General features: G+C 41.4%; 4 protein-coding genes across 9 annotated transcripts; 3 read left to right on the top strand and 1 right to left on the bottom strand.

The window, feature by feature from the left end:
• Window positions 1–1,596: 1,596 nt before the first annotated feature.
• On the bottom strand, window positions 1,597–3,518 carry LOC130539971 (60S ribosomal protein L19-like). The gene is made up of 6 exons (XM_057058764.1): window positions 3,374–3,518; window positions 2,516–2,622; window positions 2,298–2,420; window positions 2,079–2,199; window positions 1,896–2,006; window positions 1,597–1,786 (listed from the first exon to the last, which is right to left on the bottom strand). The coding sequence occupies exons 1-6, from the start codon at window positions 3,376–3,378 to the stop codon at window positions 1,660–1,662; spliced, it is 594 nt and encodes a 197-aa protein (XP_056914744.1). The 5' UTR covers window positions 3,379–3,518; the 3' UTR covers window positions 1,597–1,659.
• Window positions 3,519–3,990: 472 nt separating this feature from the next.
• On the top strand, window positions 3,991–16,804 carry gpam (glycerol-3-phosphate acyltransferase, mitochondrial). 2 transcript variants are annotated; one of them, XM_057058636.1, is made up of 21 exons: window positions 3,991–4,210; window positions 6,377–6,513; window positions 6,590–6,709; window positions 6,966–7,039; window positions 7,354–7,467; window positions 7,639–7,788; window positions 7,903–8,002; window positions 8,133–8,269; window positions 8,407–8,506; window positions 9,397–9,609; window positions 9,689–9,802; window positions 9,908–9,993; window positions 10,741–10,856; window positions 11,631–11,701; window positions 12,027–12,294; window positions 12,373–12,530; window positions 13,005–13,082; window positions 13,238–13,375; window positions 13,465–13,654; window positions 13,824–13,882; window positions 14,173–16,804. In XM_057058636.1, the coding sequence occupies exons 2-21, from the start codon at window positions 6,430–6,432 to the stop codon at window positions 14,287–14,289; spliced, it is 2,487 nt and encodes an 828-aa protein (XP_056914616.1). In that variant the 5' UTR covers window positions 3,991–4,210; window positions 6,377–6,429; the 3' UTR covers window positions 14,290–16,804. The 2 variants fall into 2 exon arrangements, with proteins under 2 accessions (XP_056914616.1, XP_056914625.1); XM_057058645.1 differs by lacking the exon at window positions 3,991–4,210 and adding an exon at window positions 5,027–5,045.
• Window positions 16,805–16,864: 60 nt separating this feature from the next.
• On the top strand, window positions 16,865–20,217 carry LOC130539931 (FERM domain-containing protein 6-like). 5 transcript variants are annotated; one of them, XM_057058717.1, is made up of 13 exons: window positions 16,865–17,102; window positions 17,406–17,496; window positions 17,610–17,689; window positions 17,805–17,863; window positions 17,946–18,150; window positions 18,217–18,372; window positions 18,446–18,508; window positions 18,584–18,652; window positions 19,026–19,200; window positions 19,482–19,583; window positions 19,667–19,798; window positions 19,887–19,909; window positions 20,001–20,217. In XM_057058717.1, exons 1-13 carry the CDS (start codon window positions 17,031–17,033, stop codon window positions 20,040–20,042), a joined length of 1,269 nt encoding a protein of 422 aa, XP_056914697.1. In that variant the 5' UTR covers window positions 16,865–17,030; the 3' UTR covers window positions 20,043–20,217. The 5 variants fall into 5 exon arrangements, with proteins under 5 accessions (XP_056914697.1, XP_056914690.1, XP_056914698.1 ...); XM_057058710.1 differs by having other exon boundaries at window positions 18,443–18,508; XM_057058724.1 differs by lacking the exon at window positions 16,865–17,102 and adding an exon at window positions 17,138–17,284 and having other exon boundaries at window positions 18,443–18,508.
• Window positions 20,218–20,411: 194 nt separating this feature from the next.
• ghdc (GH3 domain containing) lies at window positions 20,412–25,765 on the top strand. Its single transcript, XM_057058658.1, has 11 exons — window positions 20,412–20,685; window positions 20,840–21,139; window positions 21,933–22,129; window positions 22,235–22,429; window positions 22,536–22,655; window positions 23,114–23,411; window positions 23,512–23,701; window positions 23,782–23,853; window positions 23,929–24,062; window positions 24,185–24,273; window positions 24,346–25,765. Exons 1-11 carry the CDS (start codon window positions 20,595–20,597, stop codon window positions 24,565–24,567), a joined length of 1,908 nt encoding a protein of 635 aa, XP_056914638.1. The 5' UTR covers window positions 20,412–20,594; the 3' UTR covers window positions 24,568–25,765.
• Window positions 25,766–27,166: the final 1,401 nt, after the last annotated feature.

Here is a 27,166-nt window from a genome sequence, read left to right as displayed (position 1 = left end):
GCCATGTTAGCATGATGCATGCGGTGTACGTGGCTGCAGACCCTTCCTGTTGGAAGGCCACCTGTAAAATAAAATAAAATATAGTCAAGTGTTATTTCCATTCTGTATTTTTCAAACTAATTTAAACTAAGACCGAGTAAAAGATGACATTCATACGTATTCACACCCTTTTCTACCACATTGGGGTTAGCTTAGAAAAATAAGCAATTGTGCAATTAAAGGAACAGATGACGATTATGATGTCACCTGACATTAAAGCGGTGAAGATTCCACCACGTGTTCCACTTGACATTCATCCGCGGCAACTTAAGACTTAAGACCTTCCAGCCAGTCACAATCGATCGACAGTAGAATGATGATTTATTTTATCAAAAATGTTTAAATGAATCGTCTGAATATCCTCATCTCTAAGTGTGAGCAAGGATGCTGCCGACTCTTGCATGGGCCCCATTTGTCTTGCTCGGGTCAAAGGCCAGCTGTAATAAAAGCGCCGCTCTGTTTCATCTCATATTCTGCCCCTTATCCAATCCTATTAAGGTGCACGCTCCAGGAAATAAGAGTGCCTCCTGGTAATGAGGAAACACATTAACTGAGCTACAAAATAGCTACCCTGCTGCACACAGCCTGCTGTCCCATTCAGCAGATTCTCCTTTTTTCCATCTCCTATATTTAAGCATCTTCTTTTTGTGTGTTTCAGGTCTTTTGTAAGTTATACTGCCTAAAGATTAGTGTTTGTTTCTGAGGGAAACAGATGCTGATGTAGTGTCTATTGCTCAGGTCCTCAAGGTCTTTGCTGTTTATCCGGGATGGAACAGAAAGCTACTAAACCCAGATTTAAACCTGGAAAACATCTGCCAGTGTGCAGGGATTGGTCTCCAGGGCAAGTTGCTGCAAGTTTCAGTGCTTCTCTTCTCAGTCCAAGATCTGGAAAGTTGTGTTTGTGCACTATGAGGTTCCTAAAAATGATTAGTAGTAGAATTATTTGATTATATGTATAATTGGGTCCCTTGGGCAATCAGCAAAGGGCTAAATGCTCACCTCATAAGTCTTCCATCAGTGTCATCTTTAATTAGCACAAGATGAAGTGAGGAAATTGATAAGTCATGGAATTACCATGCATTAGATGTGCCAAACAAAGTTTAGCAAAAATTCATACATAAATAGCCATGACATCACGAAGCTAAGTGCAGGTGAGGCAGCATTTAAGTTTAAGGAAATTTATGAAGTAGATATCCCCAAAAAACCACCTTGCCTTGCCAAACTAAGGACTTATTTTTAGATCTGAAAGTGCTTTATAAATTATGCATTTTTGATGGTGCCTTGCAGTTGTTTTTCACTGGTACTTCAGTAAACTCAAGCTGAATATAGAAGCACTAATAACATTTTTCCTCATACCAATTTGATCACCAATTTAACACTATATCCCTTTGGCAAGCTGGTGCAACTGTGATAGTTTATGACAAATGAATCATATTACGTTGTTTGAAAAATTGACTCATGTAAGAAATTGTGCCGCCCCCCACTGGAGAGTTAATGACATTACAAATTCTCAGTTTCCATTAAATCGATTATACCATAGAGTACAAATAAAAACAATCTCTTTTATCCAACTTTATTAACAAGAAAATGTAGAATCGAATATTTCGTTTAACATTAAATTCACTTCTTTGCAGTTTCCTCCTCTTTGGACAAGTTCTTGATGATTTCTTCTTTCTTGGCCAGAAGACGCTCTTCTCTGCGCTTGCGGGCCTCTTTTGTCTTTGAGCGGCGAGCCTCCGCCTGGTCACTGAATTCAAGTGGGATGTAAGAAAACAATGTTGATTTGAGAATTAATGGTATTATCAATTTAAGAATAGTGTCATTAATTAAAGCCCCACAATGGTGAAACAACTTACGCCAGAAGCTTCTTGCGAGCCTTATCTGCCTTCAGTTTGTGAATGTGCTCCATCAGAATGCGTTTGTTTTTGAAGACATTACCTTTGGCCTTCAAATATAAACTGTGATACCTTAAAGGATAAAAATCAATATTAAAACTACTCGTTTGCTGAACCATACTAATAACTTAAGTTTACACTTACATGTGCCTGTCAATTTTCTTCGACTCACGGTAGCGACGAAGCAGACGACGCAGGATTCTCATGCGCCGCATCCATGTCAGTTTCTCTGGCATACGAGCATTGGCTGTACCCTTCCTCTTACCTGAGTGGCAGCGAATTTGTTAAAAGAAATTATTTTTAAAGTCAAACTCAGCAACACAGTGTGTGAGCGCGGGTGTTATTATGAAATGAAGAACCTACCATATCCCATGTGACGACCTTTACGCCGTGCCAATGTGTTCTTGCGGCAGCGAGCGCGGGAGTGAACCGTCACGGGTTTTCTGATGATTAGCCCATCCTTGACCAATTTTCGGATCTGTTGGCCTGTCGTACAAACACAAGACAGTGAAGATGCTGCTCACTGGAGACTGACAACACAGGGACACCAGGCAGGAAAGCCTCACATGACGTAAACTTACGAGAGTTTGCATTGGCAATCTCATTGGTTTCATTTGGATCCAGCCAGACCTTCTTCTTGCCACAGCGCAAGACACTGGATGCCAAGCGCTTCTGGAGCCTGAGCATGCTGAAATAGACAAATGAATAGTAAAAATTGGTTTGGCTTAAGACCATGTCTAATTTTAAGTTTGAAATAATGCAACTGAAAAGGATATAACTTCAGTCAACGTTCATTAGATCTGTTTGTGTTATGCATGTACCCCAGAGAGTAAGCACTTTATTTTTTTTAAATATATAAAACATCGCAACTTTTTTCCACTCGTGCAAAACAGATTGTGATGATTGGTTCAGCGCGCTACTACGATCAATATCAAAGCATTCCGATAGAATAACCAATTTTACTTGACAGAATTGTTTGGATAAGAAGAGTATCATTTTCTATCTTCTTTTGGATGGTGCGTTATCTTTTATTGAGTCTTCAATGCTTGTCAGTCGGTTTGTAGTGACAGAATGGCGACATCCCAAAGTTAGCAACTGATATGTCAGAGGTGCATCATAAACAGGTCGAAAACTGCTTGGCTGATTTCAATAAAATTACTAATCACTGCATTCAGCTAGCATTTCCATAAGTACTCCAACATGAACAGCATAGCCTTTCAGTTAGTCATGTTATGACATGCCCAGGTTACATTTTAGCTAGCACTAAATTAGCTTCCCTGCATAGTTCTTTAACATGTCTGCATCCAGGCAGGAACACGTCGTTTTACTCCTAACACCAGCAAAGGGGCCATGTGTGGGTGTTGTCTTTATCTACGAATCCAATTAAATAGTTGTTATAAGTATAAAATGAAAATTTAAATGGCTTTTATCTTGCTTACCTCATGGCTACTTTTAGCTTGATAGATACGCAGGAAATGGAACACTTGGGGACATACCATTATCGTATCGTCATGGGTGACATTTAAGTGTTGGGTGTAATTGAAATATTTCAGTATATATAGGATACTTTCCGCCCATGATAATAAGACTTAATAAGTGCATATAAATATAAATTGTATAATAATTGTTGAATTAGCTTTCTTATAGCATTCTACCCTTTTTATAATTAAGTGGTGCACTCCAAGCAACGTGTATTGTAAATTTCTGACCACGTGATGGCGCTAAAATGATAGAATAGAATTAAGAATTTTAACTTAGATTCACATATTTTACTTTACCGTTTGCTCTGTACTTTTCAAATTTAGGTGGCTGATAGGGATAGCAAAAGAGGATTCTATGCAGATTAGTATTTGAACTACATTGGAGCGTCAAAAACGTTTATTGCTATATTACGTAGCATAAACGCTGGGCTAATTTAATAGAAAAAAGAACAAAATAGAATGCAGCCGTTATCCGCTGAGATTATTCCACGTCCGCGTCATATATATCACTAGGTGTCGTTTTTAATCGACTACGAAGTGATGTGGAAAAGGTGCTCTCTGCTGGCTTCTGTCAGAACTACAATGCTGAGAGGTCGCCGGTGTACCTAAACACCAGCCTCCTTCCTCCTGTCACGCATTTTTTTTAAATCTCTGACAGAGCGTTGCAGACCAGTACTCACGGGTGCAGTGAGGCTTCCCGAGAGAAATACGAGTGTACGAAACAACCCAATGGTTGCGCTGCTGTAGTTTTGCCATTAATTTCGAGATATGAATCACCTCAGCGCTGCACTCAAGGTAAGAACCATTTCTATCGTGAGCGTGGCTCGGAAGCTAAAGCTAGCTACACCGTTGGAGTGAGCGGCGTGTGCGCCGGCAATGAAGCATTATTTCCACATTCTTTTTAGCGGCATCAGTTTAACATTTGCGAGCGGTAAAAGCAAAGTCGCTCGGGGCCGTTTTGAGCGGCGTGGCGGCTCATTAGCCGGTTTAACTTTACGTTGACATTGTGTTCAAGGGGTCCTTTGACAAAGAAGCAGGCGACATCTAATCTTGTAGCTGCTTTAGGGTCTTAACTAACGGATTAAATGTCAACCACTCGCTCGTTAATGTCGATCTAACTCGAGGCTGTGATCTTGTGGTGTAGTTATTGCTATATTCCCATAATCCCCAACTTAACGCCCGGCTTTGGCTCATGATGCCCAGGGAGCGTGAGCGAACCATAGAGACGGTGACAGAAGCCAAACGAGTCGTCATTTAAAGGAGAAGGACTTTATCAGCGCAGCCGATCTGCAGATTGTGGAGACTTCGACACTTCTGTTACTTTGAGGCCAAGCTATTCACCAGAGCACCCTGGTTTGTGCCATTGTTGTCTGCAGTGACGGTATCGGCCCCCCATCTCTCACCCCTGCCCTCCTCCTGTTTGACCTGTTTACCGCTGAAGCCTTGGCGTCCACTGGATGGATTAACCCGCCATGTGTATTAGCATACTGTTTTTGTTGTGTTTACTGTAACCAACACACTAACCAGATTCCAGACGCAACAACAGTACAGGACTTTAATCTGAGTTCTTCTCTTACTGTGTCCATGGATTGTTGTATTTTATGTAATCTTCCTTGTGGCTGCATGCCAGGTAAAGTGCTATACAAATAGTACATGATATAGATATTTTATAATTAATGTTTCACCATGACAATGATCTGTTGTGATGTGCTAAAAAATGAGTCTTTGTTTAAATAAGCAGAAAAGCGACTGACTTGTAACTATGATCAGTCACACGTTAGACATTACAGTAGTCTGCATTGGTTATGGAATAGGTCACCAGATAGCCAACCCTGTGCTAAAATATTCAGAATGTTGTAACAAACGCATCAATCCAAGTGAGGCTCAATTATTTGCTAATGATCAGTCAGAAATCAGTCAACCACGGGCACACTGGGTCAGCTTTTCCACACCTTTGTAGTTATGGTGGGATAATGTCAGTAGATTAACTTGAGGAACAAGCTTGGTCAGACAGTTATATGTAAAAATAAATTAAAACACCTCTCACATTTAACATTAGCTGTTGAAGGAAGTTGATTTTACGACTTGACTGAACCTGTTAACAGCCCAGCTCTGATTGAGATGAATTCAAAAGCCAGCAGCTGTTTAAAAAATGTTGAGGTGGAAGTATGCAGCAAGGGTGGCTTTAAAAATACTTCAAGCTCAAATGAATTCAGTTTAATGCTTTTGCAATCCATCAGTCACAGGAAACAGTGTTGACAAACTTACTTGGCTAGTTTTGGCCGCTGCGACATGCATTGTGTTGATCGCATTGATGTGACACGGTTTTGCCAGCAATCAGGATTAGCATACAAAGGAGCTGATTGTCGTATGTCTGGAACCTAAAAATCTTTTTAAAATGCTTTCAAAAGGCATGGAGGACAGCAGAATATGCATGAAGGAATCGCATAGCATTTTCTCACGCATGCACAATATGCCACACATCTACGGTTATTGTGATAAAATCTTTACAATATAAAGATCATGAAAACTGCAAATGCATTTTTTATAAAAACAACTTTTGTCATTACAATAAATCCAAATATCTCCAATATTATGGCATATGCCTTCCTGATAAGATTTCACAATCTACACCTTGACACAACTCTGAAAGGCTGGAATAACCTGCACGAGCAGATATTAACTTGAAGGGTTTCTGCAGTAACTCATAGTATCATGGTGATGCATCACCTGGGAGGAGCCCGTGCCTTAACCCCAGAGATGAGGCTGGTGACACTCCCAGACCTCCCAGAATTAAATATTAAATAATTATATGTGCACAGGCCATCATATTGTTTTATTCTGTCATCAACAAATTAATATCATGGAAAGAAACAATATAATTTCCAAACCAAAATCTGACGTCCTTGAGGAGCATTTTTTTTTAAATATCAGAAAATATGATTCCTCTTTCTCTGACAGCTTTCTAGCTAGTGCTGTATGATCTGGGCGGAGGGGAAAGGACCACGGAGAACATGGACATGTCCGATGGTTTGTTGCTGCAGGTCAACAATGGAGAGCAGTGGTGTAACCGCTGGAAACATCCCAACGATGACTTGGTAAGTCACACACCCATCATCATGTCTTTGTCACACCTCTTTGTCTTTACTCATTTTTCAATTCTTTTACTTCAAGGACCGTAGTACCAGCCCATCAGTGCTGCGCTGCGTGGCGAGCACGTGGAAAGAAGGTCTGCTGAACAGGAAGAGGCCATTTGTGGGCCGCTGCTGTCACTCCTGTACACCGCAGAGCTGGGTAACGTTACGCTAGATCTAATTAACACGATCTCAGTTCAGACTTCAAGGGAATTATTTAAGTAACTAGAAAAGGAATCTTATGTCCTGCTCTATTCACACATGAGGCCCATTTTGGAATGTTTTTTTTTTTTAGCCAGCAGGAGTCACAGCAATTTAAAGTCAAGTCTTGTTTCTCACACAATGGACTTTAAGGCTGTTCCTGTTTTGTCAGTCAAGTCTGTTTTTTTTGTCTTAAATATTTTGTGTCTTTATAGGAAAAGCTGTTTAACCCCAGTATTCCATCTCTGGGTCTACGCAATGTCATTTACATCAACGAGACGCACACCAGGTAAACAAAGCAGCGTCACCTGCGACGTGTTTAAATTACAACAAAAGTTAACAGGATGCTCTGTGAAAGAGAGGAGCAATGAATAATTTAAAGTGCTTGTCAGTGGACACCGTGCTCATGGATCTCGGCAGCAAATGTCAATAAGTCAGCGTGAAAAAAATAGAAAATACAATTCATGTGGATTTCCCATAAAGATGGTTGTTTACCCTCGGAAAAACTTCAGAAACAACAGAGTCGGTGCAACAAAGAGAGAGCTACAATAGATTCTGTCAGATATTTTAGAGTAGTTATTTGTGTCTTTTGTGATCATGCAGACAGAGGGGGTGGCTGGCCCGCAGGCTGAGTTACGTGCTCTTTGTCATGGAGAGGGACGTCAACAAGGACATGTTCACCAGGAACATTGTGGACAACGTTCTCAATAATAAAAAGTAAGAGCCAGCGTAACAGGAGACAGCTGTCAGAAGGTGCTGCACGGCCGCTTCGATGGCAGCGCGTCATTGGCGAGTGTAAAATGGAACCACTGCAAGGACAAATGTTGCATTTATGAACAGGCACCTTTGTATAAGCAAGATGTATAGCTGTGATTGTGTTGTTCGCAGGGTGGAAAACGCTATTGAAAAGGTTGCCGCTGATGTGGATGCTGCCTCCAGCCAGCCTGGTAAAAAGCAGAAAGGTGTTAGTAAGGTGAAGCAAAAAGCCAGGGCCTGCCTCCAGGAGATGGTGGCTAATGTTTCACCAGCTTTTATCAGGTAATTTTATTTCAAATAATTTTCATTATTCCTACTGTGGAAATTGATGTCTTTCTGAGTCAATAACTATATTGTTTTTTTTTTTTTACATTTTTGCTCCCTGTGTTTGTTCAGGCTGACTGGTTGGGTCCTCCTCAGGCTCTTTAATGGTTTCTTTTGGAGTATCCAGATCCACAAGGGTCAGTTGGAAATGGTCAAGAAAGCTGCCACAGAGGTGTGCGACAATAATCATCGTTGCTACTCATAAATATTTATCTTTTATTAACGCTGTCTTTGACATTGATCGCAGCACATTTTATGCAGTTTACATGTTCTTATGTTCATCCGTGTCCTGCTTTTCACAGCAAAATGTGCCCATGATCTTCCTCCCCGTTCACAAATCCCACATCGACTACTTGCTTATTACCCTGATCCTGTTCTGTCACAATATCAAAGCTCCACACATCGCTGCAGGAAACAACCTAAGCATCCCTATCCTCAGGTAAAGCTTTCAACAGACCTCTCTTTTTTATTTCTGATGTCCGGGAGTGAAAATACAACAATACGAGCTCCATGCATGGATTTAATTAGTGTCTTGGTTAACAGCACTTGGTTAACTTTTTGGGTTTGTTTCTCCAGCACTCTTATTCGCAAACTGGGAGGATTTTTCATCCGAAGGAAAATGGAGGAGACGGAAGATGGGAAAAAAGACATTTTGTACAGGTCGCTGTTGTATGCAGTAAGTCCCACCGCTCTCCTTGTCTGTAGCTGGGTTTTCCTGCCCTTTGTATTCAAGATTACAGCTTTGTTACATGTCATTGATCTGAGGTGGACGACTTAACATGTGCAATTGACCTGATGAAGATTATCTTGTGTTATTCCTTTGAAAAAAAAATTTTTTAAACCAAAAAAAATCCTTTATGACCTCCAGCACACATCCCACCAGCTAGAATCTTTATTTGACACTAAAATTGTGGAAAGGGACCCGATTTGGAGGCATTAAACATAGAGCTGTATTAAATAACATCCCTTTTTATCCACCAGACGTCCTGGTGCGAGTTGCACCAGTTGGAAGGTTAAAAAGGCTAAATTTCCAGCTATATCTCCGAACCCCTCTCAACATCAGTAGATCTGTGTTTATTGTTAGACGGTGATATATGTTTTAAATAACAAAAAGGCAGGAAATCATATACGGGTACCGAAGCCGCGATGCCCCTTTTGAATACGCTAAAATTAGATTTGATGGTATTCCCGTGTCGCTCAAACAAATGTAATTAAGCCAACATCAACTCGGACCGAATTTCAGGCGTGGACAAAAAACCCACTGTCCTAATTTCATTCATATCTCAACCCTTCATGTCTGTCCTCTACATAGCTTAGTCTCACTGTTGAGTGGCTGAAGTCTATTTCAGGACAAAGCCTCTCTTCTACTGTAATGTCTACATAACAGGAGATACAGTTACACAGCATGCAGCTTCGGCATGTGCCAGGCCCTCATCTGTGTTTTCTTTTTTCGACGGCCACATTTAAAGAACACACTATTTTGTATGTGTTTTGTGTGTGTGTGTCTCCTCATCCTGCTGTTATCACAGTAACCTGTGTTTTTGTGCCTGGTCAACCTCTCATCAGTATACGGAGGAGTTGTTGTGCCAGCAGCAGTTTTTGGAAGTGTACTTGGAGGGAACCCGTTCTCGCAGTGGGAAGCCCTCTACAGCACGTGCCGGGATGCTGTCCATCGTGGTGGACGCGCTGCACTTTGGGTCCATTGGGGATGTGCTAGTGGTGCCGGTCGGCATCTCCTATGATCGTATCATCGAGGGCAATTACAACAGCGAGCAGTTGGTAAGTGTCTGCGCTCTGCTTCACAAAGAGGGTTTGTTTGGGGAACGAACAGCTTCAATAAACTGTTTATCCGTTTCAGGGAAAGCCTAAAAAGAATGAGAGTTGGTGGGGAATAGCCTGTGGAGTGTGCAGGATGCTAAGGAAGAACTATGGTTGTGTCCGAGTTGACTTCAACCAGCCCTTCTCCCTGAAGGTGAATGTTCCTAATTTAGAATTTCAGTAACTATTTTATTAGTTGATGGAAACATTACTGCTGCTCAGTATCAGTTTGTTTGTAATATTTTTGGGTCAAACACAGGAGTACTTGGACACCCAGAGAAGTCGCCATATTCCACCACCGGCATCTCTTGAAAACACCTTGTTGCCCACCATTATATCTGCACAGTAAGGCTGTACACACACACAGATACACACACATATCCTTTTACTTCTATCTTTGTGAGGACTTTCATAGGTGTAGACAATCCATTCCCCAGCTCCTTACCCTAACCATCCTAACTAACATCCTAACTAATGGCCTAACTCTAATCCTAACCTCAACCTCAAAATCATGTCATAAGCCTGTCATAACAGTTCTTTAAAGTCCCAAATTATCCTCACTTTACTATAGTAAAATGAGTATTTTGGTACTCAGAATGTAGCAAATACAACAGCATGCACTCTCCTCTCTGGATATCAGCTTCATCTTTGAGCATTTTCACAGTCCCAGCTGTAATATCATGAACTCTCCAGCGGTCCCAATGGTAATTTCCCCCTCCTGTTAATTCACAGTGGGATCTGTTGTTGATCCAGAACTTGGCTTAGAGCGATCTCTGGCTGGGGACATTTTAGATCAACACTGACCTTCATCCCTGCTGGTCTTGAGCCACAAACAATCTCAACACAGGAAATATATTAACGCTTGCATGCTAAACAAAAGCATTTTGAATGAACATGGTGTAAAATTTAATATTTGGAAAGTGTAAAAGCACAAAAACAAACTATACTTATGACAGGGTGTCCAAGCTTTCACCTAATTATTGGATGGAAATGTAGTGGCTTCCTTATATGCTGCTGCGTTTGTTAGTATTCCAGGCTGTCATAAAGAGATGCATATCAGACTTTGTGTTTACACATTATTATTGTTTCCAGACCTGATGCTCAGCTCTTCGAGGGGCAGCAGGAGCAGCAGCAGCTGCACGGAGAGCTGCCCGATGACATCCTGAGACGACAAATCATTAACAGTCTGGCCAAACACGTCATTTTCAGTAAGCTACTTATAACACTGCAATTATTTGATGTCCTCACTACTTTTGGATCTTGATATTAAAGGTCAATGTTACAGCATTACTTCATTCATCACATCTAAGTTCATTGATTCTTCCTGCTGTACATTTTTACTGCACATTCCTTATAGCTAATGTCAAAATTAAGTGAGTCTATAATGGTGGCACCACAATCTAAAATAACTGTTAGCTTTTTTGCTCCGGGGGAACACTACACAAACCGTTTTTCTAGGCAGGTATTCTTCTTTAGTGGGGCTAGATGCTTTTTACTGTCGGCCAATCACAAAGCCTCCAGCTGGATGGCATGTTGTTTTCAGCCAGTAGGAAGAGGGGGAGGATAGAGGAGAAGGAGGAATGCAGCACTTGAAGTATGCTACAGATGACCGATAGTAACCTTTGATGTGAGCCCAGATGCACATGCAAACACATGCACAAATGCCTTTCTCTCCATTATAATGAAAATAATTTTCAAATAAATTCTTTTAATGCCTGATAATTATTTAGAGCCAGGGAGAAATGCAATTACAAAGTTGAGCTCTAGAAATGATCAAATTTGTTGTTTGTTTTTTTTAAAGATTTTGAATGGTTTGAAATTGAAGATTTTCTTTTTTTATCCACCCTTTTTTTCTGATTTTTTTCTGTGTGTATTGTAGGTTTGTCAGAATTAGTTGACTTATTTAACAGTTCCATAAATATCAGATTTAACATTGTCATAAATGTAAATTTTAGATCCTCTTTTTCACTTCTGTCTTACAGCTGCAAATAAGTCCTCAGCGATCATGTCCACCCATATTGTAGCTTGTCTAATGCTGTACAGACACAGACAGGTAAGGGTGACTCCCTTTATCCTGTTGATACAGGCCTTTTTAGATTCACTTTTATTTTTCTATTATATTTTATTCCTTTATGCAATATATGTCGCATCCTTATTATTCATCTTAAAAACCTGTCAGACCACCCTTCCTTGAATTATAGCCGTTCGCTACTGCCATCTAACGGCCTATTCTTGTCATGACAGCACAAATCCATTCTGACATGTTAATGACTTGAGAATCTTTAGTTGGAGTCGCCAAAATTTGATTATTGTTGATTCAGTTTTACTTGAACTTTGGTTCTTGAAATGCTTTTGTTTTTTCTGTTCCTTAATTTCAGGGCGTGGTGCTTTCCAAGCTGGTGGAGGACTTTTTCAGCATGAAGGAGGAGATCCTGTCAAGGGATTTTGACCTTGGCTTTTCGGGGAACTCGGAAGATGTGGTCATGCGGGCACTTCACCTGCTGGGAAATTGCGTGAATGTAACCAGCAGTGCGAATCGCAACGGGGAGTTGACCGTCGCTCCCAGTCAGACTGTACCAGCACTGTTTGAGCTCAACTTCTACAGCAATGGCCTTTTCCACGTCTTCATTTCTGATGCAATCATCGGTATGTTGAGCCCGTGTTATGTGATTTATTATTGTTATCATGGAACAGAAGTGTTTTGAATCATCTGTTTGTTTGCAGCCTGCAGTATCCTGTCACTACAGCGAGAGCTGATTGCTGAATCAGAGTCGGATCACCTGCCTGCTGACATTAACAGCCTCCCTCTCAGTCAGGAGAGACTCATCCGCAAGGCTGCCGGGCTCTCCTACTTCCTCACTAATGAGGTCATGGTGGCACCGGTACGTCTGACAAATTTCAGAAACGTCTATTCATTTTATGTCTCTCCAATTTTATGGTCACATTTGTCTCCTGAAATAAAAGCTGAAATACTAAAAGTCTTATTTGCGGTGTAATAAGGGGCTGAATGTCTAACCTTTGAATGGAGCATCAAAGAGATTATACTGAATGAAGATGGAAGCTTTTTAAGATTTAATTTCATGCTCCAGTTTTTCTGCTCCTGTTTCACTCTGGTACCTCTCACAGCAGAGCTCAAAGTCTTAACCAGCTTTTCAGCTATTCAGGCAGAACTTTTTTTTCATCTTTGCCAGCAGTACCTAGTGTTTATGCCGCAGCGTAGCTGCTGCAGTAATTCTGTGTCAGCAGTTTTTCTTTCTAACCAAGCCTGTGAGGTTTATTGGTCAATGTTCCAAAGTTAATGAATAGAAACCCATTTCCGAATGATATGTTTCATGCGTCTTCTCTTTGTCCCACAGCCCTGCCAGACACTTTGCCAGGTTTTTCACGACGCAGTGACGCGGCTGATTCAGTATGGAGTTCTTTATGTAGCAGAGGTCAGTTTTTAAACACAAATCTTGCTGCATGGTTACGAGAATAAATCACATGAGTCAGAAAGTTATTGCACATTGACTATGATTGAAAATGCTGTTATCAGCTGTTTACTTTGTGATACAGTCAGTGAAGTAATTTATGTATTAATAAACATCAGGAGGACCAGGAAGAACTGAGTCCCAGCCCCACGGAGGAACCATGGCCCAAAAAGTTTCCTGAACCCCTTTCCTGGAGAAGCGATGAGGAGGATGAGGATAGTGACTTTGGAGAGGAGCAGAGAGATCGCTACTTAAAGGTTCAGTTGTTTGAATAAAAAACCGCACATTTCAAAATGAAATGCAGTATTTGATTTAAATCTCATCTTCTTTCCGTGTTCTATCCCAGGTGAGCATTTCTGCAGAGCACCAGGACTTCTTCATCTTCCTACAGCGGCTTGTCAGCCCTGTGCTAGAGGCTTACAGCGGGGCTGCAATCTTCATCCACAGTCTAGTTCAGCCCACGTCTGAGTCGGACTACACGCAGAAACTGTTCAGATACCTACTCACACGCACAGAGAAGGGGCTGGCTGTTTACGGTAAATTCAACAAAACCTTTACCCCCAAAATCAGACTAGATGCTGAGTCATTTGATTATATTGCTGAATTACATTTCCAAAAGTCTGTTTTCTAGCATAAGTACACCAATTTACAAGATACATGGAAGATCAAGCATTTTATATTTAATGGGTTTACTCTCTCTTCCAGGTGAAAGCGCAACTCATTATCTGGTTAAGAACACAGTGAGGACATTCAAGGAGCTCGGGGTAAGCGAGCTTCAATGTTTGGAATGTTTTTATGTTTCTCAGTTTGCATTAAAAGGCCTTTACACACAAAAGTGTCCATTCAGAATCAAATAGAAAACTCAAGATGATGACAAATGACCATCTACCACATACCGTCTCCACAGTAGTAAATCTATAAATTGATGCATTGTTTATATGTGCACACTTTGCTTGATATAATCACTTTAATAAGTTTATTAGCAGTTTATAGCAGCAAAATAGGACCAAACTGACTTAATTCAATTACCGGTATAACTTTTCTTATTGTGCAGGTTCTGAAGGTGAGAAAAGAGAACAAGATGACCATACTGGAGCTGAGCAGCACCTTTCTACCTCAGGCCAATCGTAACAAACTCCTTCAGTACATCTTAGGCTTCACCCTGCTGTGAGTGAAAGATTTAATCCCAGTTCTGACCCCAGGCTCCTTTTTAGTAAAGGGCTTTTTCTGGTTCCTTCATAACAATCCCAGGTGCTACTCTGTGGAAAGCTTTACCAGGAAGTGCCTTCATGTAACAGCCACTAACTACTCGCTGTTTGCAGGACGATGCTTTCTCTTCCTGTTTAGCTCCATTTTATGACAGTCTGGAAACTGTGCAGTTGATATACCTGTGTTTTTCTTTCAAGAAGTGTCTCAAACGACGAATTTCTTTAGAAACTTTGCCAGGGAACTGATGATATTTTAATTCAATGAATATTTTAAGCAGAAAATATGCTGGAGTCTGTTGGCAAATGAGAATCAGTATTACAACAATCTAAACAAAGCAGTCTGACTTTATCTCAACAATAATTGAACATTTACATTAGCTTGACTGTGTTTTCCCTGCATGTTTGCTAAACTGCCGTCTTCTCACGAGTGAAACTTCACATACACGAGCCACACAAATTCTATATTTCAAAAATGCACCAACCTGTGTTTATCAAATGCTCCCTGGATTTAATAATATAGAAGTAGTTATTGAATGAATGTTACAAAACATCATTTACTGACATTCTGGTCAGTTACTATGTAGTTATTGATTCAAGATATCAGAACAGGTCAGCAGAGAGAAAACATGCAGCGCAGTAGAAGCCTTTAATCACATGCACCTATGGTTAAGTGCATTCAAACCACTCACATCTAAGTGCATTCAGTTACACTTTTCATTACAGCTATGGGAACTGACTTTATACTATTGTTTACGTAACACCTTTCACTTCTCTATGAATGTGGCAGCACCTGAAGTTTTTATATCAGCTATCACATCCACTTGAGTTTAGGCTATTTAGTCTCGAGTGTCCAGGGGCGAAAATTGAAAATAATCATGTTTTTTTTTAGAAAAAAAAAAGAAAAAAAAGCTGTTACTGGGAGAGGATATTTGCTGGAAATTAACAAGGCAGAGAAGCTGAAAGTGAAAATGACAGTGCTGTCCACTGTGCAATCAAAAGTCATGTCAATGGCATCTGTTTATGTGATAAGCAGGACAGCGGCAGTGAAGAAAAGTCTTTTTTTACTTGTTTACTTTGAAAAGTAGATTAGGAGAGGAGTAACACTGCTTCTGATGTTAGTCCCCACTTTTACTTGTTTGGCTTACTCATAAAAGCATCTGACATCTGTCAATAAATAGGTCCCCTTCATGGTGTCAGACTGAGAATTGTGTGTCAGAACGTGTCGCTCTGAACACATTAACACATAAATGAAAAAACAAACCCTGACTCTTAAACTTCTGAACAATAACTGCGGTTAACTGCAGCTTGTCTACCTTTGCAAAGGTAAATGTCTTGCATTTTGTATTTAACGCAATCACAAACGTAGAACATTATTGTTAGTGCATGACCGCAACTGGGAAAAGAAAAATGGTTTGGTCAATGGCAGAAATAAGAATTTGCAGCTTTATTAAGCAACGATCCTAAATCTAACCCTAAAGAAAGCATTGAATGTTATGAAGTGTCATTTTTGATCTGCCAGAGCAATAAAATAAAACGTATGCGATGGTATACCTTTAGAAGTATAATATTTATGCTGAAAACTTGCCTGTAAATCTGCTTATACCAATTAATTTAAATGTTTCCCCCTTCAATGCCTTGCTTTATTTAATGTGATAACCTGCATGTTTTCATGCAGTTTTTCCCCAACTCTGTACAAAAAAATCCTCATTAAAGGTAATGTTACTCATTGGGGATTGGTGTACACGACCTACAGCATGTGAAAAGAAAAAAAAAGGACAAAAGTATGTTGTTTAAGTGTGCTGAAAACAGCCCAGCATGTTCTTGTAAGGTTAAAGGGAGCATCAAAGCATTTCTGAGCCCACAGCTAGCGTAAATACCAAAACACGCTGGGACTCTCCTGCCAAGATCTAAGCCACTTTCCGTACTGTAGCGCACATTTCCTCCAATCACCTCTGAATCGTCAACACTCCGGTGTCGCCTCCACTGAGCCTGACGCGTGTCTTTTGCCGTGCTGTGTGTGAATTGTGCCGGGGAAAGGGTGTTTTGGCGTATTGGCTGAACTTGTCTGGAATGTATGTCGTCTGTCCCCCCAGAAAAGGTCACTGTAATGTGGAAGAGGGTTCCGTACAGAAATGGTGATGTCAGGGATTGTTGAAACTCATGACTACTAAAGCTGCATAAATATCCCTCTTCAACTCTCTGTGTCGAATGAAGAAAATAATACGTGTATCATAGGAGCAGGTGCCTTTTATGCACTGTAGTTTTTTTCTGTTTTTTGTGCATGTTAACAAAAGGTTCTTTTGTGTAGACCACTATAGATTGTGACTTAATAAAAGAGCAAAGAAATTGTGTTCTTTTTGTGTCAGAAAAAATCACCAGCTGATAAGCAAAATGTGTCATATTCTTGCTTTCTCTGAGCAAAGCACAGTTGGCATTAACTGGATTTGATTTCTAAATAAATTCATCATAGGTGAACAATGGGCTTGTGTTTGTTTTTGTGTGTGAAGGGAGGAAATACAACTCACTGAAAGTGGATTAGGGGCTGAATTTTCATGAGCCTTTCCACCTTTTTCATGCGTCCTGTACGAGTCGGGAGTCACCTCGTGTCAGGTTACATGGAAAAGATGTTTGACTTGTTTTGGTGAGTCTGTGGGAGGATGCGGGGATATAAGGCAGTGTGAGATGGGCTGAAGCTTCTGTAACCATGAGGATGCAGCAGAAACGACGAGTCTGTGTCCTGTTACCAAACAAGCAGCGGATGGATCGTCCGATCAGGGTGAGGAACCTCCTTCCTGTTATTTTGCCATGTTTGAGAAAAATTCTCTATTAGCAGGATTTGTTTTACTAACTCTAATAATGATTGTATTCATTGTCTTACACATTGATCATGAATTCTGACAAAAAAATAGCTCAATGGCCCCAGGAGAAGGTTCCAGATGGACAGGCCCTCCTCCATGGGTCTGTTTGTGGTCCCCGAACAAAGAAAATACCTTCTAATGCATCTACGTGAAGCAACAACTTATGACCCTGAATGTCAATCTACTATTTGGTGCTTTTATTGTTGTTTTGCATGTTTTAGGTGGGAGCCAGAGCCAGTGACGTGTTCCAAAGCGTGGCGGAACATCTCGGCATCGCAGAGCTCCAGATGTTCGGCCTGGCGGTTCTCAGAGGTCAGTTAATCTGCGTAGGAGCCGGTTTGGAATTAATTTAACGTTAAATCAGGGAGGTGCCTGCGAGAATGTAAAAGAATAACAGAAATAAGGCTGACAACTCTGCCCCCTAGATAATGAATACCTCTTCCTTGATTTGGATAAAAAGCTGAGCAGCTACTTTGGCCGAAGATGGAAGAGTTACTCTTCAAAGGTGGGTTCTTTTGAGGGTTTTACATTTCTTTAGAAGCGGCATCTACTGTCCCGCCACATGTGCCCCCAATTTTTGGAGACTTCCATTTAAAACAAGGATAAAATTCCTTCATCAGATCCAATTCATCTTGTTCCTGAGAGTACAGTTTTATTTACCAAGGGGACAGCTCATACAGTAAGTTCTTGTGTGGTATCTTTTAGAAGCTAAACCAGCAGTGGAACCCTCTCACTCACGTTTGTCATATTTGGTCGTGCAGTAGCAGTGAGGTGAGGGAGCTTTACTACGCTGAGCTGCGGCAGAAGGTGCTGTGGTCGCAGAGTCGCCATCAGGAAGCTTTGTTCTTCCAGCTGGCGGCGTGTGCTCTTCAAGCTGATGTTGGAGACGTGGAACTGGGAGAGAGGAATGACGAGAAGTCTAAACAAAGGCTATACTTTCTTCCTGAAGATTATTTTCCACCATGGGTAAGAGCGGAAAAGGTAGCCATTAAACATGGTGTATGAGGGGGTGTGACCTGATGTTGTGCACAGCTAATAAAGCATCGTGGACGAGACTTTCTCCTCCAGCATTGTCCTGTGTTACACGTCGAGCTGAGAGGCCTCACTCGCACCCAGGCCATCCTACAGTTTATAAAAGAGGCCAACAGTCTGCAGGATGGAGCAGTCGTATTTTACAGGATGAGAAAGGTCGGTCACACCAAAAAGAGGATTCGTTCCTATGGAATCTCAGTTTTCTCATCTGTTGTTTCAAATGCAGCAGAAAAAGGAGCTAAAAAGTTCCTTTCTTCTTGGTGTGGCACTAAGTGGAGTCTGTATTTATCAGGTATTACCTCCACATCAACTCTGACTCCCCTCCTCACCTTACAAGATTCCTAAATGTAAATGTCGTTTTCTAAAGGATGTGGAAGGGAGGAAGTGGCTCTTGCATGATTTTCTGTGGACTGATATCGACCGGATCACCTTCCAGGTTTGTCCTCAAAACAACACCTAGTACCAGTAATATGTCGAAATACTTGCAGCTAATATTCACATAAACACACCTGTGCTCTTTTTTTCAGCCCCTTCCCCTCCTCTACTTTCTTACACTACTATTGCACTTAGTTCCAAAATAAACTGCAATTCCCCCCCCCCCCCCACCGCACACACACACACACACACACACACACACACACACACACACACACACACACACACACACACACACATCACTAATGCCATTTATCTTTGCACTGTAATTGATTGATTTTAAAGTACAATCCTATTTTTCTGTCTGTGTTGAGTATTAGTCACGCATTTCAGTGGAAAAATTAATAATTTTTAGTGTTATTTTTCCTCTCCAGGGCAACAGATTTGAAATCTCTGCAGTGGGCTCTTTGTGCCTCCCTAAGCTGGTGTTCTACACTCCCTCTGCCTTCCACTCCAAACATGTCCTGAAACACCTCAGAGACAGCCATCGCCTTCACATCAACACCAGAGATGCAGTCTGCTACCTCCAGCAGCTGGAAGACACAGAAGGTCCAATTATCCATTGAAAGATGGTGGACCAAGCGTGGCATTTTAAAGAAGTCTAATTGTAGATTAATTTAGAAGAGGTCTGTCACTGAAACCTCAGCTGGACCTGTTCTGTTTCATCTCTTGGATGTGCCACGACTGTTTGACGCCATCTAATAATTTCTCTAAAACAAATAATTTAAACTTCTTTACCAAGCTGCATCACCAGTTATAATAAATGTACTTTAAACCACTTATATTACATATATCCTGATAAGCATGGTGATTCTTCTGTCACTCTGCAGCCAGCCAACTGCATAGAGAAGCCTATATCTGTGACACCACAAGCCTGAAACACAGACCACAAGCCTGGCCTGGACAGAAGGAGGAAGAGGAGGAGGAGGAGGGTGAAAGCTCTGTTTTAGTTAAAACAGAAATATAGCTCTATATCAATCAATGACAATGTGTGTGTTTCCACTGACTGGGGCAGAGTTTGAGTTGTCTGTGGATGAGCCAGAGGAGTTTCTCGTGGATGACCCAGATGAAGTGCCATGGCTGGCCGAGCTGCTCAACAGCGCACCTGTCAGCGCACCTTTGGTGATGCGTTCTTCACGCTGGGCAGGTTCGTCCCAAAGCCAAACCCCACACAACATGGGGCAATCGTAAGATGCTTATGATTGAACAACTGAATGTGCTCTGTTCATCCTCAGCCGTCACTATGGAAATGAAACAGGTGAGCGGACTCTGATCCCTCTTGATTAAACAATAACAGGAAGTCAAAGGTGTAAAGGTAAAGGTGTGTTTTGGGTTGGATGCGAGTGCAGGTTCTCAGTGGCAAAGCTGATGAAGGAGTTCCTGTGGACTAAGGAAGCCGGCTTCATCTGATGACCATTTTCTCTCCCTCATGTTGCATTTTCATATTAATAACCAAAGTTTATGTATTAGAAACATCATTTAACATTTATCTTCAAAACTAAGAGGCCCCATGACCCTCACATCCTGATCAAAAACTTGTATTTTCATTAAATGAGTCCAACCTTCTCTGCTTTCTTTTTTTTCTAGCTTAATACAGTAGGAATGTTGAAAGAAAACGATTACCTATGTAATCATATGTATGTAAAACACTGTAATATCAGATACTGTGTAGGTATGAATAATTATAAATTATAGAACATTATAAATCATCTCATTTTATTTCCTGTGCAGAAAGATGAGACGTAGTTTGGGCCAGTGACGCCATCATCCAGTCAGCCAATCAGCGTCACATCCCATAACCCAAATACGGAAGTGATCTTTTCATGATTCACAAGCCAAAGTTCTTCCACTCTTCACACTTCTTGTTGTTATATCTTTAACAAATTGATATCAGCCTTAACCATTGGAATCCTGGGGAGATTGGCTTTGCTCCTTCGTCCCGGATGGCGCTCTTACTCTCGCGGTTGCGCTTTTTGGGTCCCATCTGTGTCGCTGTTTTATCGGTGGTAGTCGCCATTGTTGGACTAAAATGCGGTGAGTATTTTAAATGTTGCGGTGCCAACATGGATCCATCCATGCGTGCTAGCTATGATCGATGAGGATGTGCGTGGAACGCTGTTTGTGCGCGCCCCCACCTGGCGTGTTCCTCTTACGCATCTTTTGTAACACGGGCGGCTCTTCACCACAGCGATGCCGGACCTCCTGCACCTCCTGCCCGCTTCCCTTGGCGTCTGTTCCCTGGCCGGGATGGCTCTCATTTGGAGGGATATTAGGTCGAAGGTGAAGGGTGAAACCCGGACTGTTGCCAGTCTCTTCTCCCAGTACGTGGCGGTGAAGGCAGTGGGCTGGTTAGGTAAGCGGCAGAGAGGGAAACTCGAATCCGACACGCTGAATGTGAAGCGCGTCCAGGAGGAAACTCTGCAGAAACGCCTCAGAAAGGCTGCAAACACAGGTTACGGAAAAAAGTACGACTTCCGCTCAATCACAGGTGAGTAAACACACCCCAACTCAATGAACTGTTGCACTGTTAACTCTGTGACCTTTATGACGTAACCGTAACCTCTTGTCTCGCTGTGACTTTGCCCTTCGCATTATAAAGATAAAACAAAATTCCCAGATATTGTTCTTAAATTTCAAGTCAAACATACATATCTAAGTTTGAAATTATTGTTTATTATGGTTTCCACTCATTTAAACTTTTGCAATTATGTTTAGAACCTAGAAATGTAAAGGTTTCTCTCAATAAGATCACTATTGTAAATAGTGTTTAACTGTTGCATAGTTGTACTGTAAAGTGTCCTTGGGTGTCTTGAAAGGCGCTTTGAAATAAAATCTATTATTATTATTATTAATAAATGCTGTAATGTGTTTCTGAGTGGTATTAGTAGAGTCCAATTTAGTGGGTTTTTTATGACATTTAGACATGGTAAATTCTTGTTATGCTAATCAAATTGATTTTATTACACATCAACAATAGTTTATGTGGGCGGTGGTAGCTCAGTCTGTTAGGGACTGGTCTGAGGGTTCTCGGTTCGAGCCCCAGTGCAGACAAAACATTGAAAATGTTATGGTATTAGGGAAAGGTGGCAGAACACCTTCAGAGCACTGCCGAGGTACCCTTGAGCAAGGTGCTGAACCTACAAATGCTCACATAGGGCCTTACGATGAACTGGCGACTCATCCAGGAGGTTTACCCTGCCTTTACCCATATGTGCTCCCTCCCCGTGAAGGAGACGAACATGACACAAGACTAATAGTTTAACAATGTGGTTACTTATTAGACAGCAACGTCTTCCGGGCTCGTCACCCCATCACCACTTATGAGCACTACCGTGACCTCATCAGTTGCATCGCAGCGGGCGAAGAGGGCGTTATCATTGCTGAGAAGCCACAGATCCTTGCTATGACCTCTGGGACGTCAGGAGCGAGTGCCATGCTGCTCAGCACCAAGGACACCACAAGTGACTTCTTCCTGCAGGTGTAGTTTGATGGCACTGATGCAGGACTATGTGGTCCGGTTTCGTTGTGTTCTGCTGTACTGTATTGTCAGTATGATGGAGTTTGTAACCCACTGTGTCCACAGGGAGTAAGCGTCTGCTTGGACATCATGCGGCTATCATTCCCGGAGACCGACAGCCTCCAACGGACCGCCAAGTTCTTCTACACCCCCACCTTTCGCCAGTCTGAGGCCGGTATTCCCATTGGACCCAATTCTTCCACACCAGCCTCCTCTCGCCACATGCTCAACCTCTACACCACCCCGGCGCCCGCCTTTGAGGTTAGATCATCTCTGTCTTCGTGTGTAACTGGCAATCTTGAAACACAGAGCTCAGTAAATAGCGACACCTGAATATTTACCTACCTCTGTCTGTTCTTTCATTCAGGTCCTGAGTGAGAAGGACACACTTTACCTGCATCTCCTCTTTGCCCTCAAGGATCCCACTGTGGGAATACTGGAGGCAAACTTTGCCTCCACAATTTTCTATGCTTTCAGTGCTTTACAGGTATGATCTATGGAACTTTAAGCTCTCAGATTTTGTAGCGTGATTAATTTTATGTTATGTTCATCTTCCTCATCCAGTTCTAGTAATCCATTAATATGAAAGAAAATATCTATTTAGTCAGATTTCTATTTATATTGCATTGTCTGAAATTAAATATAATCTACATGATATGTTTTATTTAAAAACTAAGCCATAGTTTTCACTCACTAGGGGGTAAAATTTATGGTAAATGTGAATGCAGGTCATTATATATCTTTAATACATCAATATTCTAGAAAACTGATCTATTTTCTACCTGAAAATAATTCCTAAAAGCTTTGTTCTTACATTTAAACAAGCAAATGACACAGTTAATACACACTCTATTCTGACTGAAAGATGAATTTTGGTGATGTGATAAGAAAAGTTTCAAATTTGGGGGTTGAAATCATGAATTAAAGGTATGGTACATCCCACAGGATCGTTGGCAGGAGCTTGTGAAAGACATTGAACTGGGGACAGTCAGTAGTGCACTCGCTTTGGAGCCCACATTGAGGTCTAGACTGGAGGCTCTGATGAAGCCAGACCCAAAGAGGGCCAGTCAGATTTGTGCGCATTTCCAGAAAGGCTCCCGTGGGATAGCCAAGCGTTTGTGGCCTCGCCTTCACCTCGTGCTTGCAGTAGACTCAGGATCCAACCAGATATATGGAGAAATGTTAAGGGAAAACTACTGCCTAGGAGTGCCTTTCTATTCCCCCTTTTATGCTGCTACAGAAGGTAAGAACCTACACGTGAGCACATCTGACGCTCGGGCTGGTGCAGAAAGCGCTATATTAGCATCAGTTCAAGGATTTACCCAGGCTGTACTACTGTGTAGGTCTAATTGGGGTGAACTTGTGGCCTCAGGAGCCGAACAGACGCTATCTGCTTTGTCCTCGGTCGATGTTCTGCGAATTCCTTCCTGAGAGCAGCTTGGAGGATGAGACCCCTCAAACACTGCTGATGGAGGAGGTGAAGGAGGGACATAAATATGAGCTCGTCATCACAAATGCTTCGGGACTTTTCAGGTCTGAGTTTATTTGGAGGGTTTCCCCAAGCAACACCTGAGCATTTGCCTGTGATACTTACCGCAACTTTTTTTTTACAGATACCGCATTGGAGACATTGTGAAAGTGGTTGGATTTCATAATCAATGTCCCATTGTTGAATTTCAGTACAGGTGTGTGTACACATTTAGAAAATACACAACAGGCAATACACTTATTTTACATTACTGTGCATCTTCCCCTCTCAGACGGGGCCAAATGCTGAATGTTCGAGGGGAGAAAGTGTCCGAGGCGCTGTTCCTCGATGCCCTGAAGAAAGCTGTTTCACAGTGGCCAGCAGCTCAGCTAGTGGACTACTGCTGTGCTGAGAGTGGCATCATGGGTAATCTCATTCATATGCCACAGCCATACCTATGGCAGCTTAGGCAGATCAAGTAGATCCTGCTAAAAACCCAGCATCCTTTTCAAACGCAACATCCTTTTCAATCTGACTCTGGCTTGTAGGAAGTTCGTCAGGTGGCTCCGATCCTCATTATCAGGTCTTTCTGGAGTTAAAAGGTGTTCGAAACCTGACAGAGGAGCAACGCTACAAGGTAACGTGTCAGCCATTACAGCCGTTACATGTTTCGCCTTTCTCACTGAATTCTCTGGTCTGTCTGCACCAGTTGGACATCTGTCTCCAGCAGGACTCGGCCGTCTACAAGTCCTTCCGTATCAAAGGTAGTATCGGACCAATGAGGGTGCAGCTGGTGGCAGAAGGAGCATTCGCTGAGCTTCGTGAACGGATAATGGAATTTTCAAACACCTCACCCAACACATTTAAGATGCACCGCGTGCTGCGCAGGAAGGAATATGCAGACTTTCTCTTGGGGAAAACAGTTTCCTGAACACTGACTTTGTTGAGCACTTGCTGAAGGAAGCTTCTATCATTTTATAATGACCTAAAACAAGACTGCAACTTCATTTTCATTATTATGAAATTCAGTGAGCTAATTTATTCTCCTGCCTTCTGCTATTTTTTCCCCACACTCATCTCAAATTCACTGCAAGAAAAACAACAAAAAAAACTATTTTTAAACTTTACATTAAAAGAAAGTCTGATTCTAAACACTTGAATAGTCGCTTTGCAGGCATCAACTATCGGATTTTTAAAAAAAACCTGCTTCATTCATATATATTTAAATTTCTCAATCTTTTGCATTTAAGCACCATGTTTACATGATGCAGGGCTGCCTGTATTCTCTGTAAATAAGACACGACCTTACACTTACCACTAGAGGGAGATATTTCAGCATAGCATGCTTTGTGTGGCGCCAGTTCATAAAAATTGTCTTACAGATCAGCAAATTTTTACAATTTCTAGTTTCATTTTAACTGCACAATAGTGTAACTTAGAATAAATGTGATAAATCAAACAAAAGAAAGTAGAATGTTATGCTTTTTTAAATTCATTTATTTATTTTTAGTTTTGGTGGCAGATTAAATTCAAAAGTCAATGTTGCATTTGATAAAAACTGACTGCAATCGTTCGTATTTATTTTGAGAGTATAAAATAAGCCTCTGAATACAAGCTGTGTTGTGAAAGGCCATTAGTTGCATAGTGCTGCTGCTCACCTCCATCCTGCAGCACTTTCCATTCAATAAGTGGGCTAATATTTTTAGCAGTGTCCCATTTCACAATGAGATTTGACACATGCTTGCACTGAGCAACGCGTGATTGTAAGCAATCTTGGAGGTTTAAGGTTTAAATTCAGACCTATGAATGTCTTGAAACACCATTTTCTCTTATTGTATGTTACCCTTGCCTTAAAGGAATACTTCAGTATTTTAAAAACATGATATTTTATTCAAATAATGTCTCTGACTGTTATCAATTTATAGGTAAAACATGGGATAAATAACTTTCTGTGCATAAAGATTTGATATATATTATGTAATAGTAGCATTGCAGCTCTAAGATTTATGTCAATGTGTGTTACTGTTGCTTTAATTTCATGTGCCTCGAGGATTTGCACACAGGCTTCTAAGCACATCTGCTCACAGGCAAGTTAATTCTCTGTAAACATTAAAGGTTTCAGAATGACAGGCCTGATTTCTCAATGGGTTCCCAAAGAGATGGAGGAAAAAAGCAGCGCTGCATCCTGACTGAATGATACCGGCTATGGAGCTGAATGATCTTTCTAACTAATGCCTGGCTGATGTGCATCAAAAACTTGAATGGGGGAGGAAGTGGGGTTGTTGCAAATAATTTGTGTTTTAAGATAAAGCTCTCAGGTTTCAGACAAGATATCTTAGTAGATGCCAGCAGAGACCCCAGCACTCTGGGGATTTTAGTCGAGGTGACATTTCACCTGTCCACCTGTGCATCACTCTCGTCTGAGACTGTTGAGTAGACCTCCAGCATGTTTAATGGATAAACCTCTTTATTAGCGACAAGTGGAGATGGATTGACGACAAGAAGAGAGCGCAACGAGAAGCCATTAAAAATAGATAGTAGTGAAGAGCCGCCAGTGCTTGAACAGGATCCGAGAGGCGGAACAATACCATCAAAAAGTCAGAGTCAGACCTGCTGCACCTGTGCGGCCTGCTGGATGGGCTCATTTCAGCTCTAATCCCCACCAGCCTCTTCCCATTTTGTGCCCAGTATTCACAGAGTCTTGTGTAATTCCTTTTAAAAACATGCTCAGCGCTGCTTTTTTCTGAAACATGCTGTCGACTGAGATCCAAACTTACCGACTCCAAACTTCATAACTGGCTGGAGGAAATGCGCAGGAAGCTGCTGAAGCCGTCCAACTCCTTAAAGACCACTGACACCCCCGCAAATGATGGTTATTGCTCTTTTTAAAATCACTCAATATGCAACTGGGATTTAGCTTTTGCGATCCGACCACAGAAAAAGCTGTTTTAAACATGTCCATGCTGTTGTTTCCAAATAGTTGAGGTTATAATTCACAGAAATATAAAGGCTATAGAGTCTTTTGATTAAGAATGAGTTCAGATTTTTTGGGGGAGAGACCAACAATGCATGTTGCCTTCTTTGTGCATGCCTCAAGCAATGTCTTGACATAAATCACAGGGAAAAATGTATTTTACTTCACTCTTCAGTACAACTCAATCCTCCCACACACAGCAACTTTTCATTAAATTGGATTCAAAGAGAACGAGCTCCAGACACTTTAAAATAGAACCAAAAAGCACTGCATCCTTAAGGTCAAGCGATCACAAAAATCCAACTTAGTGATAGATAGGAAAGCACAAGTCACCTGCTCAAATCTAGTTATCAGGTTACTTGATGTAACTTAAATGCATGAATATTTAAATACATTAATCAGGTTAAGAGCAGTATCACACTGCCCCGGGCAATAGACGCGTCGAACAAATTCAAGGCTTAGATTTAATATTAACTTGACTGTTGCACACGTTAAGATCTGGAGGTTTTCCCCTCATCTGTGTTGTGTTTTGCAATCAACGTGTGTTAAGACACGG

This window comes from Takifugu flavidus, chromosome 1, assembly GCF_003711565.1.
Source record: "Takifugu flavidus isolate HTHZ2018 chromosome 1, ASM371156v2, whole genome shotgun sequence".
Taxonomy (NCBI): domain Eukaryota; kingdom Metazoa; phylum Chordata; class Actinopteri; order Tetraodontiformes; family Tetraodontidae; genus Takifugu; species Takifugu flavidus.
This window is presented reverse-complemented; position numbering and strand designations above follow the sequence as displayed.